Source organism: Crocuta crocuta, unplaced genomic scaffold, assembly GCF_008692635.1.
Source record: "Crocuta crocuta isolate KB4526 unplaced genomic scaffold, BGI_CrCroc_1.0 scaffold135, whole genome shotgun sequence".
Taxonomy (NCBI): domain Eukaryota; kingdom Metazoa; phylum Chordata; class Mammalia; order Carnivora; family Hyaenidae; genus Crocuta; species Crocuta crocuta.
In genome coordinates this window covers 176,743-194,673 of record NW_027530503.1, presented here as the reverse complement: position 1 = coordinate 194,673, position 17,931 = coordinate 176,743, and the positions used below count along the sequence as shown (strand labels likewise).

The following is a 17,931-nucleotide window of genomic DNA, read 5'->3' as shown; positions in this document are numbered from 1 at the left end:
TTAAAACTAACAAGAGACAGAAAGCTAATTAAAATGATAAAACGAAAGAGCTCTCCTCAAAAGAAATTCCAAGAAGAATTGACAGCTAATGAACTGCTCAAAACAGACATAAGCAGCATAACTGAACAAGATTTTAGTATAATAATCATAAAATTAATAGCTGGGCTTGAAAAAGCATAGGGGACATCAAAGAAACTATGGCTACAAACAACATGGTGAACAAAAATAGGCATGATATATTTAAAAATGCGATCAATGAAATACGTAAAAAACTGTAGTTGTACAATGCATCGATGAAAGAGGCAGAAAAGAGAATAAGTGATTTAGAAGACACCGTTACAGAAAAACACGAAGCTGACAAAAAAGGAGACAAACTGATCCAGGAACAGGAAAGAAGAGTTCGAGAGCACAGTGATACAGCCAAACGCAACAATATCCATATCAGAAATCCCAGAAGAGGAAGAGAGAGGGAAAGGTGCTGAAGGAGTCCTGGAACAAATTATAGCAGAGAACTTCCCCAACCTGGGGAAGAAAGTAAACGTTGAAATGCAAGAGGCACAGAGAACTCCCCTCAGACGTAATTTGAATCGATCTTCTGCACGACATATAGGGAAAATGGCAAAATAAAAGGACAAAGAGAGAATTTTTATAGCAGCTAGGGAGAAAAGGGCCCTAACATACAAAGGGAAACCTATCAGACTGGTAACAGACCTATCTACTGAACCTTGTCAGGCCAGAAAGGAATGGCAGGAGACTTCAATGTGATGACCAGAAAAAACATGCAGCCAAGAATCCACTATTCAGCAAGTCTGTCATTCAAAATAGAAGGAAAGATAAAACTCTTTCCAAATAATCAAAAATCGAAAGAATTTGTCGCCACTAAGCCAGCCCTACAAGAAATCCTGAGGGGGACTCTCTGAGGGAAGTATTGCAAGGAACGAAGACACCAGAGACACCACAACAAGCATGAACCCCACAAAGGACACAATGACTCTAAACCCACATATTTCAATAATAACACTGAATGTAAACGGGATGAATGCTCTAATCAAAAGACATATGGTAACAGAATGGATAAAAGAAAACAAAATCCATCTATATGCTGTCTACAAGAAACACATTTTAGATTGGAAGACCCTTCAGATTAAAAGAAAGAATATAAAGAAATATGTGAAATGCTACAGGAAGTCAAAAGAAAGCTGGAGTAGCTATACTTACATCAGACAACCTGGATTTTAAATTAAAGACAATAACAAGAGATGAAGAAGGGCATTACATAATTACAGGGTCCATCCAGTAGGAAGAACTAACTATTATAAATGTCTATGCACCGAATATGGGAGCATCTAAGTCTCTAAACAATTAATCACAAACAGAAATAACCTTAGAGATAAGATTGTGCTAATAGCAAGGGACTTTAATACTCCGCTTACAGCAATGGATAGGTCATCAGACAGAAAATTACTAAAGAAACAATGGACTTGAATGACACAATGGACCAGATGGATCTGACAGATATATTTAGAACCCTGCATCCTGAGGCCAAGGAATTCACTTTCTTCTCAAGAGCGCATGGCACATTCTCCAAGATAGATCACATACTGGGACATAAAGCAGCCCTCAATAAATAGAAAAGAATTGAGACCATACCATGTACACTTTCAGATCATAATGCTTTGAAACTTGAAATCAATCAGAGGAAGAAATCTGGAAAACCTCCAAAAACATGGAGGTTAAAGAACACCCTACTAGGGGCGCCTGGGTGGCTTAGTCGGTTAAGCGTCTGACTTTCGCTTAGGTCATGATCTCGTGGTTCGTGGGTTCGGGCCCCGCGTCGGGCTCTGTGCTCACTGCCAGCTCAGAGCCTGGAGCCTGTTTCAGTCTGTGACTCCCTCTCTCTCTGACCCTCCCCTGCTCATGCTGTCTCTCTCTCTCCTAGGAATAAATAAAAATATTTTTTAAAAAAAAGAACACCCTACTAAAGAATGAATGGGCCAATCAAGCAATTAGAGAGGAAATGTAAAAATGTATGGAAACAAATGAAAATGAGAACACAACAATTCAAAATCTATGGGATGCGGCAAAGGCAGTCTTAAGAGGAAAGTACAATGCTCTCCAGGCCTATTTCAAGAAATTAGAAAAAGCGCAAGTCCAAAATCTAACAGCTCACCTAAAGAACTAGAGGCAGAGCAACAAGAACACCCTAAACCCAGTAGAAGAAGAGTAATAGAAAAAATCAGAGCAGAAATAAACAACATAGAGACCAAAGAAACAATTGAACAGATCAATGAAACCAAGGGTTGGTTCTTTGAAAAAATAAACAAAATTGACAAACCTCTAGCCAGGCTTATCAAAAAGAAAAGAGAGAGCACCCAAATGGACAAAATCATGAATGAGATTGGATTTATTACAACCAACCCCTCAGAAATACAGTTAATTATCAGGGAATACTATGAAAAGTTATATGCCAAGAAATTTGAAAACTTAGAAGAAATGGACAAATTCCTAAACACACACTCACTACCAAAATTCACACGGGAAGAAATAGAAAACCTGAACAGACCCATAACGAGTGAAGAAATCAAATCAGTGATCAAAAATCTCCCAACAAATAAAAGCCCTGGATCTAATGGCTTCCCAGGGGAGTTCTACCAGACATTTAAAACGGAATTAAAACCAATTTTTCTCAAGCTATTCCAAAAAGTAGAAATTGAAGGAAAACTTCCAGACTCATTTTATGAAGCCAGCATCACACTGATTCCCAAGCCAGACAGAGATCCAGCCAAAAAAGAGACCTACAGGCCAATATCCTTGATGAATATGGATGCAAAAATCCTCAACAAGATACTTGCAAATCGAATTCAACAGCACATAAAAAGAATTATCCACCAAGATCAAGTGGGATTCATTCCTGGTTACAGGGCTGGTTCAACATTCTAATCAATCAATGTGATATATCACATCAACAAAAGAAAAGATAAAAACCATATGATCCTGTTGATAGATGCAGAAAAAGCATTTGACAAAATACAAAATCTCTTCTTAATAAAGACCCACGAGAAAGTCGGGATAGAAGGAACTTACTTAAACATCATAAAAGCCATCTATGAGAAGCTCTCAGGTAACATAATCTACACAAAGTGATCTAGAAGTGCATTCCTAACCCTGTTTTTAGTTTTTAAAGAATCAAATCTAAGTCTGGAGTTTGATATATAGTCAGAGGATATGCAAATAGGGCGCTGCCTGTGCTGATTAAACCGGCCCAGCCCTGACTCTGCAGCTGGGAGAGGAGCCCCAGCCCTGGGAGTCCCAGGTGTTCCCATTCTGTGATCAGGACAGAACGCAGACATCTCACCATGGAGTTTGTGCTTGGCTGGGCTTTCCTTGTTGCTGTTTTAAAAGGTACTTCGTGGTGAACAAAAGACACTGAGTGTGTGAATGGATATGAGTGAGGAACCATGCGTGTGTGAGTTTCCTGACCAGGATTTCTTGTGTCTGCAGGTGTCCCGTGTGAAGTGCAGCTGGTGGATTCTGGAGGAGGCCTGGTGAAGCCTGGGGGCTCCCTGAGACTCTCTTGTGTAGCTTCTGGATTTGACTTCAGTAAAAAATGGATAAACTGAGTCCAGCAGGCTCCAGAGAAGTGCCTGGAGTGAGTCTCAAGTATTAGTAATAGTGGAAACACATACTATGCAGACTCCATGAAGGGGCGATTCACCATCTCCAAAGACAACGCCAAGAACACAGTGGATCTACAGATGAACAGCCTGAGAGCCGAAGACATGGCCATGTATTTCTGTGCGAGAGACACAGTGAGGGGTCATCAGTGTGAGCCCAGACACAAACCTCCCTGAAGAAGGGGAGCAGCACCACCAGGTGGTGCACACTCTGCACAATTCTGATTTGCATTCCCAGGAGCAGGTGCAGATGGAAGTTACAGGCAGGTTTCCTGTCATGGTCTACGGCTTTCTCTCCGCACACCATTTCCCCTCAGGAAGCTTCTCTGGACAGATGATTCTGGGTTATGTATTCAGTCTCTGTCCTAGAAAATTATAATAAGGAAAATATAACAGGCACACGAAAGAAACAGTTTCTTAAACTATTTACTCCTGCCCATAAAGAGAGAAGAATTAGAGACATCCTGATGCATGCTGCATTAAGCATCACAGGAGTTCCAGATGTATTCACTGCATCACAGGACCACACAGTTCAACGTGCAAGCTTGCTAGAAGCAGCATGAAGAGCAATTTGAACATGAGGCTACAGAGGCATAAAAAATCCAAGCAAAACAAGACAGACACCTGGTAGGGATATTGTCAGAACTGTTCTCACTATATCAAGTGTAATTGACAGCACAGGAAATCACTGGGACCATCACCAGGATGTGGTCTTGATTTGGAGTCTGGAGATCACACACAAACACAGACACACAGAGACACACACGAGATTATAAAATCTTCATCATCCTCATCATTGTGTCTGTCGAGAACAGGGCAGGTTCCTATCCAAGTCATAAATGCTTGGATGGGGTCAGGGAGTGACACTGGCGGAGGATGTGGTTGTGGGTCTCTGAGGGGGGGGGGTCCTGTTCCACAGAGGGGTTTGTGTGGAGTTAGTCTCCAACCTACATCAAAAGACGGAGAACCCATGGGTTCCTGGTGGATTTCCCATGCGTGGGGAGGGAGTAGAAGAGGGAAGAAGAGGTGTCAGGAGATGGAAGGCAACGATCCAAGGTCAGAGTGTGATGACTAACCCACTAAACACGGAAGAAAACTAGAATAAGAAAAGGTGTGGAAACCTAAGGCGAATGAGATAGTCTCAGGAGGCAGGACATTAGGGGAGCACTTTGGTCAGGAGGAGACAGCCTCAGGACGGGGTTAGTGTCCTTCTACACCAGGACTGTGAAAGTTCCCTGCCGCTTGGCCGCATGTGAGGTGACAGGGAAAGGATGACCTAGGACATGGTCTCTCTCCAGACATCAAATCTGCTGTACCTTGACCTCGGACTTCCCAGACTCCAGAACTCTGAGAAATGAGTGTCTGTGGTTCAAAATCACCCAGTCTGGGAATGTAGTTACAGCAGACAGAAAAAAACTAAGATATTAGTGGGACATGAACCCCAATATTGAGTCTCTGGTGTTTCCCTGCTGCATTTGTGATGACAAGTAGCTGATAAGCTCCTTCAATGAGGCTCACTGGCAGTCTTTTCCCTGCTTCAATTCTTCCAAATCATTGAAACCACTAGGAGGAAATCAAGGAATCTGTGTTAAAGTTAAAGTAGAAAAAAACAGCCTTAACCTATAGGTGAAAGGAGTGGACATGATTCATAAATCCTTTCTAAAATATTCCCATGTCTGGGAGGGCACTTGTGGGGATGAGCACTGGGTGTTATATGGAAACCAACTTGACAGTAAACTATTTTAAAAAAATAAAAAAATAAAATATCCCCATGTCTGAATGCAATAGGGTAGAGGCTAGTACTGGAGAAACTATTTCTACATGCATGGTCCTTCCAGGTGGCACGTCATAGGGAGATAAGGGCTGGTTCTTGAGTCAGTGGACCAGAAGGCGGTAAGAGTCATTGGGAATGTCTTTGGACAACAAAAAGAGTCCATGCGTTTCTGAGACTTTGTGTAACTTTACGTTCATGGTGCTGCTTTTTCTGCCTTTCTAAAGACTATAGATGTGATGACTTTGTGGTATTTCAGTCGAGCAATGCCCTAGTTGTGTTACAAAGACCACTGTGAGGTGTGTGCCTCAGTCAGTGGATAGAAAAGACCGTCAAATCAGGATGGAAACACAACTCAAGTAGCTTTTCATCAGGATGAAGGGCTGGAGGCTTTCGTCAAGAAATTATGTTACAACGTGTAGAAAATACATGTACAACAAATAAAACATATCCACATGCCATGGAGGGTGGATGCTGGATAAATCCATCTACCTATGTTCAAAGGGCCCCTGAGGATGGGCTTCTGGCTATGTCCCACTTCACGGTTTCCTCAGGACCTTGCTAATGATGGTTACACATGAACAGGAAAGAATCTTACTCTCTTTGTGAGGGGTCCTCACAAGGAGTGACTAAAGGTCACACCCAATTCATCTATACCATGCAGTGTTCACTAATTGAAAATTTAACTCATATGCTTCTGAAATCACCTAATGCCACCAATCAGCTGATAGGTTGAAGATTGTCTGAGCGATGTGACAACCAGAGAATTTCCAATATCTTGATTAAAAATCAATTCTATGTCATTCCCAAACCCAGTTGACCCTCACCAGGTTTGAACATGGTGACAGGATGCCCAAAGCCCACATGCAGACAAGAAAACAGACTGGAAGGAGGATCTCTGTCTTCCTACATCAACTTCTAGTGAAGCAAGAAAGTCCCAGATGACACTGTCTTAGCTCCCTGACTAGAAGTGTTTCAGGTCCTCAGGGGCAGACCCCAGATGGGAAGTAAGGTTGCATCCACGAGGCTGACGTTACTTCCACATAAAATTAGAATCACCAGCTGCCATCACTGACAGAGATTTGAATTATTCACTGGTTTTGTAACCAACTGCTAAAACTGACAAAATTCTTTTTTTTTTTAATTTTTTAAAGGTTTTATTTATTTCTGAGAGAGAGTGAGAGTGTGAGCAGGCGACGGTCAGAGACTGGGAGACACAGAATCTGAAAGAGATTCCAGGCTCTGAGCTGGCAGTCAGCACAGAGCCCGACGTGGGGCTCGAACCCACAAACCATGAGATCATGACCTGAGCTGAAGTTGGACGCTCAACTGACTGAGCCACTTAGGCTCCCCTAAAACTGACATAATTCTTGATTTCCTATAAAATTCCATATTATTACCTATGGCCATGGACCTTTTCCAAAATAATCTCCTTAACTTCATTACTCCCAATACTTACTATCAAATTCACAGCATTTTAAACTGTGTTTTATTTGTATCCCCATGTTTCAAACTGAGATTTCATGTACATGTAATAATTAAAGCAACATATTAGGGCAGAGAAACTCCAACGCTGGTGGAAATTTGTTCCTCTGCATTTTTTCAGGTTGGCTGTGGTGGACAGCACATAAATAATATATTCTTTGGGCTCCACATCTACATATCTTTTTAAAAATAGTTTATTTTTGAGACAGAGAGACAAAGCACGAGTGGGGGAGGGGCATTTAGAGAGAGGGAAACACAGAATCTGAAACAGGCTCCAGGCTCTGAGCTGCCAGCACAGAACCCGATGCAGGGCTTGAACCCACGAACCAAGAGATCATGACCTGAGCCAATGTTGGACGCTTAACCGACTGAGCCACCCAGGTGCCCCCACATCTACGTATCTGAGCTGAATAACAACATTATTGTAATACCTGATGATGGAAGCAATCTTCATTCAAAACATCAACTTAAAAAATAAAATTCAGCAATATTCATACCTTGAAAACCTGCCAATCATTAAATCCAATGATTCCTGATGCAGAAAACAACATAGTACTATTCAAAAGGGTTTACGTTTAGCAAAATGAGCCTTACAGTAAATAAAGTACAACTACACATTTATCAATTCTAGAAAATGAAAACTAGCCTAAGGGAACACAAGAAAGATCAATAGTTCTGTGGGGACAGGGTGAAGTAGGCAATAGGAGAAGGACCAACTAGAGAGGAAGTACAGAAAAGTTTAAGGAAAATGATTTCTTTCCTTGGAAACCTCTTAAAACAGAGATAACTTAGGAGGAACACAGTGATCGTGTCATGTTAGAGACTTGAAACTACACCTGCCCTGACTCTGACTCTCTCTCTCTCTTTCAGGAAAAGTAAACTCATTCAGAACAAGCAAAGTCATCTTGTCCCCATTTCAGAAGGGGTTCCATTATCCTCGTGATCTTGCACACTCTGGAGAGGTGTGTTCATGCTGGCAGGAGATGCTCAGCATTCAGCAGGGTATGTTCAGGACAACAGAGGTCACTTAGGACTCCAAGGGGAACTCAGGATCCAACAAATACATAATAAAGCCCAGGAACAGGTCTTTCTTCTCCACTAAGAACGTAAGTTCTTTGTATGAACTCAGTATTATACAGGTTGTAACATTTTATTACTATTTTCTATTATGTATTATTATTAGGCTTCATGTTGTACCAATTTTGAAAATAAAGAATTTAATATTTTTAGAGTTCTCTGATTTGCTCATTTTAGCCACTCTGACTGACGTGAGGTGGTATCTCAGTGTGGTTTTGATTTGTATTTCCCTGATGAGGAGGAATGCTGAGCATCATTTCATGTGTCTGTTGGACATCTGGATGTCCTCTTTGGAGAAGTGTCTGTTCATATCTTCTGCCCATTTCTTCACTGGGTTGTTTGTTTTTCGGGTGTGAAGTTTGGTGAGTTCCTTATAGATTCTAGATATTAACCCTTTATCTGATATGTCATTTGCAACTATCTTTTGCCATTCTGCTGGTTGCCTATTAGTTTTGTGGGTTGTTTCCTTTGCTGTGCAGAAGCTTTTAATCTTGATGAGGTCCCAATCGTTTATATTAAAAAAAAAGAATTTAATATTTACATAGTCTATTCATCAGGAAGGGTTAACAATTATGAATGTCTCCATACCGAATTCAGGAGCACCCAAATACACAAGACAATCACAAACCAAAACAATCTTATGGAAAAGAATGTGCTAATAGCAGGGGACTTTAATACTCCACTCGCAACAATGGATAGATCAACTAGACAGAAAATCACTAAAGAAACAATGGACTTGAATGACACTTTGGACTAGATGGAATTGACAGATATATTTAGAACTCTATGTCTTGAGGCCATGAAATTCACGTTCTTCTCAAGTGTGCATGGCACATTCCCCAAGATAGATCACATACTGGGACATAAAGCAGCCCTCAATAAATATAAAAAAATTTATATCATACCATGCACACTTTCAGATCAGAATGCTATGAAACTTGAAATCAATCACAGGAAGAAGTCTGGAAAGCCTCCAAAATCATGGAGGTTAAAGAACCCCCTACTACACTTGATCTTAATTTACCCAAGGGAGCAAGGAGTGCTAATGCATAAGGGCACATGTACCCCAAGTTCATAGCAACAGTCTCCACAATAGCCAAAACATGGAAAGAACTTAAGTGTCCATCAACTGACGAATGGCTCAGGAAGATGTGGTTCATCTATACAATGGAATACTACATGGCAATGAGAGAGAATGAAATCTGGCCATGTGTAGCAACATGGAGGGAACTTGAGGGTGTTATGCTGAGCGAAATAACTCAGTCAGAAGACAGAAAGCATATGTTTGCATGTATAGGAGGATTAGGAGCAACTTAACGGAGAACCATGGGCGAGAAGAAGGGGGAAAATAGTGGGGGAGAGGGAGGGAGGCAAACCATGAGAGACTCTTGAATGCCGAGAATAAACTGAGGGCAGATGGGGTGGGGGGTTGGGGAAGGGGTGTGATGGGCATGGAGGAGGGCACTGATGGGGATGAGCACTGGGTGTTATATGGAAACCAACCTGACAATAAACTATAAAAAAATTAATTCACCTGAAAAGAAAACGTAAGCAATAAAAAAGATAATGAATCAAAAGAAGAAATGACGACATATATATGTAATGAATATATTTTACATTTTGTACTTCTAGTATTTTTACTATAATTGTTTGCATAACGGATATCACATTTTGAACCCCAAAATACGTCACATATTTATATTCAACATATGAATTTATGATGCAATATTATTTATCAAAACAACCTAAAGTAACAATCAGCTTGTGATTATCATTTAAGATATAGTCCCTATTTTCCAATATTGCAATTATTTGTACAGTTGTCTAGAATATAATGGAGATCATATAGTGACATTAAAGGCTATTAATTTTTTTCTTAATTACTGATTTACAACTTATTAGTAGTAATTTTTTCACAACTTAATTTTATTGAAAACAAATTGATAACTTTTTAAAAATTACTGTGGAATAATAACTTTGTTATCATTCACAGATAGATGTACAACATATGAAGACCATAACAGATCATATATAGAATCCTTTTGTTTGTGCAAGTAATTTTGTAAGTTGTACCAATGTGTCCCAATTCCTGCCGTTTGTCTCAAAGACACATGCTTCTAGAAAGTACTAGACCAGTATCTGTGTCCATATACTCCACATTCCAGGGCACATAGGTGCTGGTACTTTCCCAGCACCTCCTCCAGTTCTAGTGCAGTCACATCCCGTGTTCCCAACAAGGATGCCTCCAGGAGTGTCTGGGAGGGAGAGCCACCCACCTACCCCGGCCACCTGCTCAGTAAACTATAGGAGGGCAGGAAGTGAACTATGGAGGAACCTCAGCTCTTCTGTATGTTTGGACCTGAGTGTTACAGATTCAGGCCTATCCAGTTAACACCATACGTGTGCTGGCAATATGAGTTAACCTTCAGGATAAAATAATAATGGATCCTGTGGAGGATCTAGAACCCAGAGGCCACACACACTAATTGATGGGAGCCTACACACCTGCACACAGCGATGTGGGTTTCAAGTCGAGTTCTTGGTCCGACCTTAAAAGCTGAATGTGGCTGAAACCAGAGCCTAGGAAGGTGAAGGAAAGGAAGAAACTCTCCTCCGTCAAAGGTTGTAGTGGACAATTAAGTTCACAGGAGATGGAGGAACAGGAAGAAGACTGTATCTTTACTTCTTACTACAGTTATGGCATTTTTAATGTGGGAGATTGATTTCCTGCTTTCAGCAGGACAGAGAGGGTCTGAGTGACAGGCTTTCCCAAGTTGATCAATGTAAAATCATCAGTTTGCTAAGTGGTACATTTGGGCAGCCTGCCCTGGACAGGATCTTTGGAGCTTGTGTCCAGTTTTGAAGGTGCTTCCTACATGTCTGCCTGTGTTTCCCAGAGCCATCCACATAGAAGATTTCAAGGGGAAGGGGAAGAATTTAACAACTTTCCCCATATAGAATGGGAACTGGAACAGAGCAGGAAGCTGCTGGTGGGAGTGCAAAATGGCACGTTCTAAAAGTTGGCCACTCTTTTGTGAAGTTGGTCATACACTTCCCTTTATGACCAGCCCCACCAATATTAGCCACATAACTAAGTGAAATTAGACCACATGTGTTCTCAAAACATGTACACAAGTGCTTACGGGAACTATCTTTGTAGTTACTATACCCTGGAAGCCACTAAGCTTTCCTCCAACGGGGTATGGATAACCATTGAAACCATAATTGCAGACAATAGAAACAAGAGCCAGCACATATGTGAATATGAATAAATCTCATGTTCATTGCCCATCATGGAAGAAGCCACTGCCTAAGACCACACACTGCATAAACCCATCTATACCAGATGGAATCTTTTGCAGAAAAGAAAATGCACAAGAAATTGGTTGGCGTGGGAAGAACAGAGGTTTGGACAAACCTGAGATTGATGCATTTTTTGAGTCGCAGTTACTGAATTGTCCTGTAATTTGATTTTGTTCATCTACACTAATAGCATCTTATACCAAATAACGTCCAGTCTTGCATATTTAAGTTACTTCTGTAAAATTCTACTTACCTTAATTATTAGATAAACTGTACTAAATTATATCCAAGAATACTTGTGTCTTAGCACTCTATATTGTGTTCCTTAGCTGAGTGGTTATCTGATGACCATATAGATTAGATAGATGAGATGGATTAATATTGGAATGGGGAAAATTTATTTCAATTCATGAAAGTGACAGGTTCTACTGCAAGACTGGATGCAAGGAGCTGAAAAGGGATGGGAGGTAAAAATATCATGGGAATGAACTCAAGGCAATGGTGGGGAGAGCCAGTGATGACTTATCTATGTAGTTTCTTTCCTCACTGTGAATTATAATGAGGATATCTGTTGAGAACCACAAAAATGATGGTAAATTCTCAGCAAATAAATGGAAGAGACCAGATGGGTGACAGATGGTGGATCAGGGATGGAGCCTGGTGGGCAGAAGTCTGTGAGCAATATTCTGAAAGGAACTGTAAATGTTAGGATGGAGAACAATGGTCCAGATCCAGGAGAGATCTTATTCCTACACATCCCAGAGCTCAGGACACCCTGAGATGTAACCCTAGGACCATCTGGAGGTGGAAGCAGCAAGACCTAGAGAGAAGAGGGGTCTACAAGGAGCCATCTGCTACCCTATGTAGAAGCTTTACTTATTCAGGAATAATTGAGGTCATAATTACTTACTTTGTATATCCAAAGATGGCATCAAAATCATACTTTCAGTATGAAAATATTTTTTTTAAATATTGGCAACTGTATGCAAATTCATTTAATATCTTTTATAGTGACGTGAATCCTTTGGGTGACTTTTTTTTTTACAAAGAGTTTATTGTCAAGTTGCTTTCCATATAACATCCAGTGCTCATCCCCTCAAGTGCCCTCCTCCATGCCCATCTCCCCCCTTCCCCCCCAAACACCCATGAGTCCTCAGTTTGTTCTCAGCATTCAAGAGTCTTTCATGTTTTGCCTCTCTCCCTTTCCCCCACCATTTCTCCCCATATTCCACCCCATGGTCCTCCGTTAAATTCCTCTTAATCCTCCTATACGTGCAAAGATATGATATGTTCTCTGCCTGACTTATTTCGCTCAGCATAACACCCTCAAGGTCCATACACGTTGCTACACATGGTCAGATTTCATTCTTTCTCATTGCCATGTAGTATTCCATGGTATAGATAAACCACATCTTCTTGATCCATTCGTCCGTTGATGGACACTTNTGGTTTTGATTCGTATTTCCCTGATGAGGAGGGATGCTGAGCATCGTTTCGTGTGTCTGTTGGCCATCTGGATGTCCTCTTTGGTGAAGTGTCTGTTCATATCTTCTGCCCATTTCATCACTGGGTTGTTTGTTTTTCGGGTGTGGAGTGTGGTGAACTCCTTATAGATTTTGGATATTAACCCTTCATCTGATATGCCATTTGCAACTATCTTTTCCCATTCCGTTAGTTGCCTCTTAGTTTTCTGGGTTGTTTCCTTTGCTGTGCAGAAGATTTTCATCTTGATGAGGTCCCAATCGTTTATTTTTGTTCTTGATTCTCTTGCTTTGGGGGATGTGTCAAGTAAGAAGTTGCTGCGGTGGAGATCAAGGAGGTTGTTTCCTGCTTTCTCCTCTAGGATTTTGATAGTTTCCTGTCTCACGTTCAGGTCCTTTATCCATTTTGAGTTTATTTTTGTGTATGGTGTGAGAAAATGATCTAGTTTCATTCCTCTGCATTTGCTGTCCAGTTCTCCCAACACCATCTGTTAAAGAAGCTGTCTTTTTCCATTGGATATTCTTTCCTGCTTTGTCAAAGATTAGTTAGCTGTATACCTTTGGGACCATCTTTGAGTTTTCAATTCGATTCCATTGCTCTATGTGTCTGTTTTTGTGCCAATACCGCACTCTCTTGATGATGACAGCTTTGGAGTAGAGGCTGAAGTCTGGGATGGTGATACCTCCCGTTTTGGTTTTATTTTTCAGTATTACTTTGGCTATTCGGGGTCTTTTGTGGTTCCATACAAATTTTAGGATACTTTGTTCTAGTTTTAGGAGTATGCTGGTGCAATTTTGTTTGGAATTGCATTGAATGTGTAGATAGCTTTGGGTAGTAATGACATCTTAACTATATTTGTTCTTCGTATCTTGAGCATGGAATGTTTTTCCATTTCTTTGTGTCTATTTCAATTTCCTTCATAAGTTTTCTATAGTTTTCATCATACAGATCTCTTGTATCCTTGGTTAGGTTTATTCCTAGGTATTTTATGTTTTTTGTGCAATTGTAAATGGGATCAGTTTCTTGATTTCTCTTGCCTCGTTATTGGTGTATAAAAATGCGACCGATTTCTGTACGATGATTTTGTACCCTGCAACTTTGCTGAATTCTTGGATCAGTTCTAGTGGGCTTCCGGTGGAATCTGTCCGGTTTTCATTGTATAGTATCATGTCATCTGCGAAGAGTGAAAGTTTGCTTCCTCTTTACCAATTCTGATGCCTTTGATTTTTTTTTTGGTGTCTGATGGCTGATGCTAGGACTTCCAGCACTATGTTAAACAGCAGTGGTGAGAGTGGACATCCCTGTCGTGTCCTGATCTCAGGGTAAAAGCTCTCAGGTTTTCCCTGTTGAGGATGATGTTAAGTTCAGGCTTGCATAGATGGCTTTTATGATGTTTAAGTAGGTTCCTTCTATTCCAACTTTCTCTAGAGTCTTTATTAAGAAGGGATGCTGTATTTTGTCAAATACTTTTTCTGCATCTATCGACAGGATCATATGGTTTTTATCTTTTCTTGTGTTGATGTGATGTATCACATTGATTGATCTGAGAATGTTGAACCAGCCCTGTAACCCAGGAATGAATCCCACTTGATCTTGGTGGGTGACTCTTTTTATGTGCTGTTGGATTCGATTTGCAAGTATCTTGTTGAGTTTTTTTGCATCTGTAGTCGTCAAGGATATTGGCATGTAGTTCTCTTTTTTGGCTGGATCTCTGTCTGGCTTGGGAATCAGAGTGATGCTGGCGTCATAAAATGAGTCCGGGAGTTTTTCTTCGATTTCTATTTTTTGGAATAGATTGAGAAAATTGAGATTAATTCTTTTTAAATGTCTGGTAGAATTCTCCAGGATTGCCATCTGGGCCAGGGCTCTTATTTGTTGGGAGATTTTTGATCAGTGATTTGATTTATTCACTCGTTATGGGTCTGTTCAGATTTTCTATTTCTCCCCGTGTGAATTATGGTAGCGAGTGTGCATTTAGGAATTTGTCCATTTCTTCTAAGTTGTCCAATTTGTTGGCATATAATTTTTCATAGTATTCCCTGATTATTCCTTGTATTTCTGAGGGGTTGGTTGTAATAATTCCATTTTCATTCATGATTTTGTCTATTTGGGTGTTCTCTCTTTTCTTTTTGAGAAGCCTGGCTAGAGGTTTGTCAATTTTGTTTATTTTTTTAAAAAACCAACTCTTGGTTTCACTAATCTGTTCAATTGTTTTTTTGGTCTCTGTGTTGTTTATTTCTGCTCTAATTTTTACTATCTCTCTTCTTCTAGTGGGTTTATGGCGTTCTTGTTTCTCTGCCTCTAGTTCCTTTAGGTGAGTTGTTAGATTTTGGACTTGTGCTTTTTCCAATCTCTTGTAATAAGCCTGGAGTGCAATGTACTTTCCTCTTAGGACTGCCTTGCCGCATCACATAGATTTTGGATTGTTGTGTTTTCGTTTCCATTTGTTTCCATATATTTTTAAATTTCATCTCTAATTGCCTGATCAGCCCATTCATTCTTTAGTAGGGTGTTCTTTAACATCCATGTTTTTGGAGGTTTTCCAGACTTCTTCCTGTGATTGATTTCAAGTTTGAAAGCATTATGATCTGAGAGTGTGCTTGGAAGGATCTCAATTCTTTTATATTCATTGAGGGCTGCTTTATGTCCCAGTATGTGATCTATCTTGGAGAATGTCCCATGCACACTTGAGAAGAAAGTGAATTCTTTGGCCTCAGGATGCAAGGTTCTAAATATATCTGTCAGATCCATCTGGTCCATTGTGTCATTCAAGTTCATTGTTTCTTTAGTGATTTTCTGTCTAGTTGACCTATCCATTGCTGTACGCGGAATATTAAAGTCTCCTGCTATTACCACAATCTTATTTGAAAGCTTGTTTCTGTTTGTGATTAATTGTTTTAGAGATTTAGATGCTCCCATATTCGGTGCATAGACATTTATGATTGTTAGTTCTTCCTGATGGATGGACCCTGTAATTATTATGTAGTGCCCTTCTTCATCTCTTGTTATTGTCTTTAATTTAAAGTCCAGTTTGTCTGTTATAAGTATAACTACTCCAGCTTTCTTTTAATTTCCCGTAGCATGATATATATTTCTCCATCTGAAGGCATCTTCCAGTCTAAAATGAGTTTCTTGTAGACAGCATATAGATGGATTTTGTTTTTTTCTTCATTGTGCTACCCTATATCTTTTGATTGAAGCATTTAGCCCATTTACATTCAGTGTTATTATTGAAATATGTGGGCTTAGAGNAGGACAGGCTTGCTGGATAGAAGATTCATGGCTGCATATTTTTACTGTTCGTCACATTGAAGATCTCCTGTCATTCCTTCTGGCCTGCCAGGTTTCAGTAGATAGGTCTGTCACCACTCTGATAGGTTTGCCTTTGTATGTTAGGGCCCTTTTCTCCCTAGCTGCTTTCAAAATTCTCTCTTTGTCCTTGTATTTTGCCATTTTTACTATGATATGCCGTGAAGAAAATCGATTCAAGTTACATCTGAGGGGAGTCTTCTGAGGCTCTTGTATTTCAACATGTACTTCCTTCCCCAGGTCGGGGAAGTTCTCTGCTATAATTTGTCCCAGGACTCCTTCAGCACCTTTCCCTCTCTCTTCCTCTTCTGGGATTCCTACGATACAGATGTTATTGCGTTTGACTGTATCGCTGAGCTCTCGAACTCTTCTTTCCTGTTCCTGGATCAGTTTGTCTCTTTTTTTGTCAGCTTCTGGTTTTTCTATAATGGTGTCCTCTGAATCACTTATTCTCCTTTCTGCCTCTTCAATCCATGCATTAGAGGCCTCTAACATTTTTAATATTTTTTATTTATTTCTAGGAGAGAGAGAGAGACAGCGTGAGCAGAGGGAGGGTCAGAGAGAGAGGGAGATACAGACTCTGAAATTGGCTCCAGGCTCTGAGCTGGCAGTCAGCACAGAGTCCGACATGGGGCTTGAACCCACGAACCACAAGATCATGAACTAAGCGAAAGTCGGACGCTTAACCTACTAAGCTACCCAGACGCCCCTGGAGGCCTCTAATTTATTATGTATCTCATTTATCGCATTTTTAAATTCTTCATGCCTATTTTTATTTTCCATTTTGTCTGTAGCCATAATTTCTTTGATATCCCCTATGTTTTTTTCAAGCCCAGATATTAATTTTATGATTATTATTCTAAAATCTTGTTCAGTTATGCTGCTGATATGTGTTTTGAGCAGTTCATTAGCTGTCATTTCTTCTTGGAGTTTCGCTGGAGGAGAGCTCTTTCGTTTCGTCATTTTGGTTAGCTTTCTGGCTCTTTTTAGTTTTAAAGACTTGTTATGCTCTCTGCACCTGTGAGCGCTGCTTTATCCAAGAAGACTCTTTGACTGTCTAGGGCCTGTCCTTTCAGAGAGTGTTTTTTGAATGGTATCACTTGGTCTCTCTTGCTGAGACGTTGGTTATTTTATTTTCCTACTCGTAGTGATATTTGGGACTGTCCACATTTTGTACTCTGGCTTGTTTTTTGAGGTAGCCCTGGAGAAGAAAACAGAGACAAACACGCAGGGAGCGGGAGCAGACTAACACACAGAGGAATCCAACTAACATGCAAACTGAGAGGGAAAATAAAAAAGTTAAGAGAAAAGATGGAGGAGGGAGGGCGAATAATAGAGAATAAAAAATACATAAAAAGATCAAAAAGAAGAAAAGAAAAGGTAAAAAGATGAAAACCGATGGACAAAGAAAGGGTGAAAGCATATAACTGGATTTCCCAGCTATTGTTGAGTAGCCAGGTGTATGCAGTGCTGGTTGAAGAGCATAGAGAAAGAAAGAGAAGACAGGGTTGGGATGAGGCAAAATTGGAAATACAATGAACAGGCAGAAGGGATAAGAAGCTTTTTTTCAAAGATCTAAAGGGTGGAAAATGGTTGGAAAGGTGAGAGAAGGACGTTGGTGTTATCCAGAGAAACTATATAGTCTAATTACTCCTGAGAGACAGAGTTGAAAAGGTGAGTATGTGTAGAATTTACAACTATAGAATGGACTCAATGTGACTGTTTAAGCCAGCTGGTGACCAGAGTTAATGTGGTCAGTGTTCCGGGAAAAAGGGAAAAACAAAACAAAACAAAACAAAACATACCAAAAACCAAAAAAAAAAAAAAAAA

At 40.2% G+C, this 17,931-nt stretch overlaps 1 protein-coding gene across 1 annotated transcript in view; it reads left to right on the top strand.

Annotated features, from left to right (window-relative positions):
* The window catches only part of LOC144233802 (uncharacterized), a 58,055-nt gene that overhangs the window by 1,033 nt on the left and 39,091 nt on the right, over nt 1–17,931 (top strand). Inside the window, exon 2 of the mRNA XM_077766844.1 lies at nt 3,281–3,402. Within this exon, the coding sequence (XP_077622970.1) occupies nt 3,281–3,402 (122 nt within the window). The remainder of the gene's footprint in view (nt 1–3,280; nt 3,403–17,931) is intronic.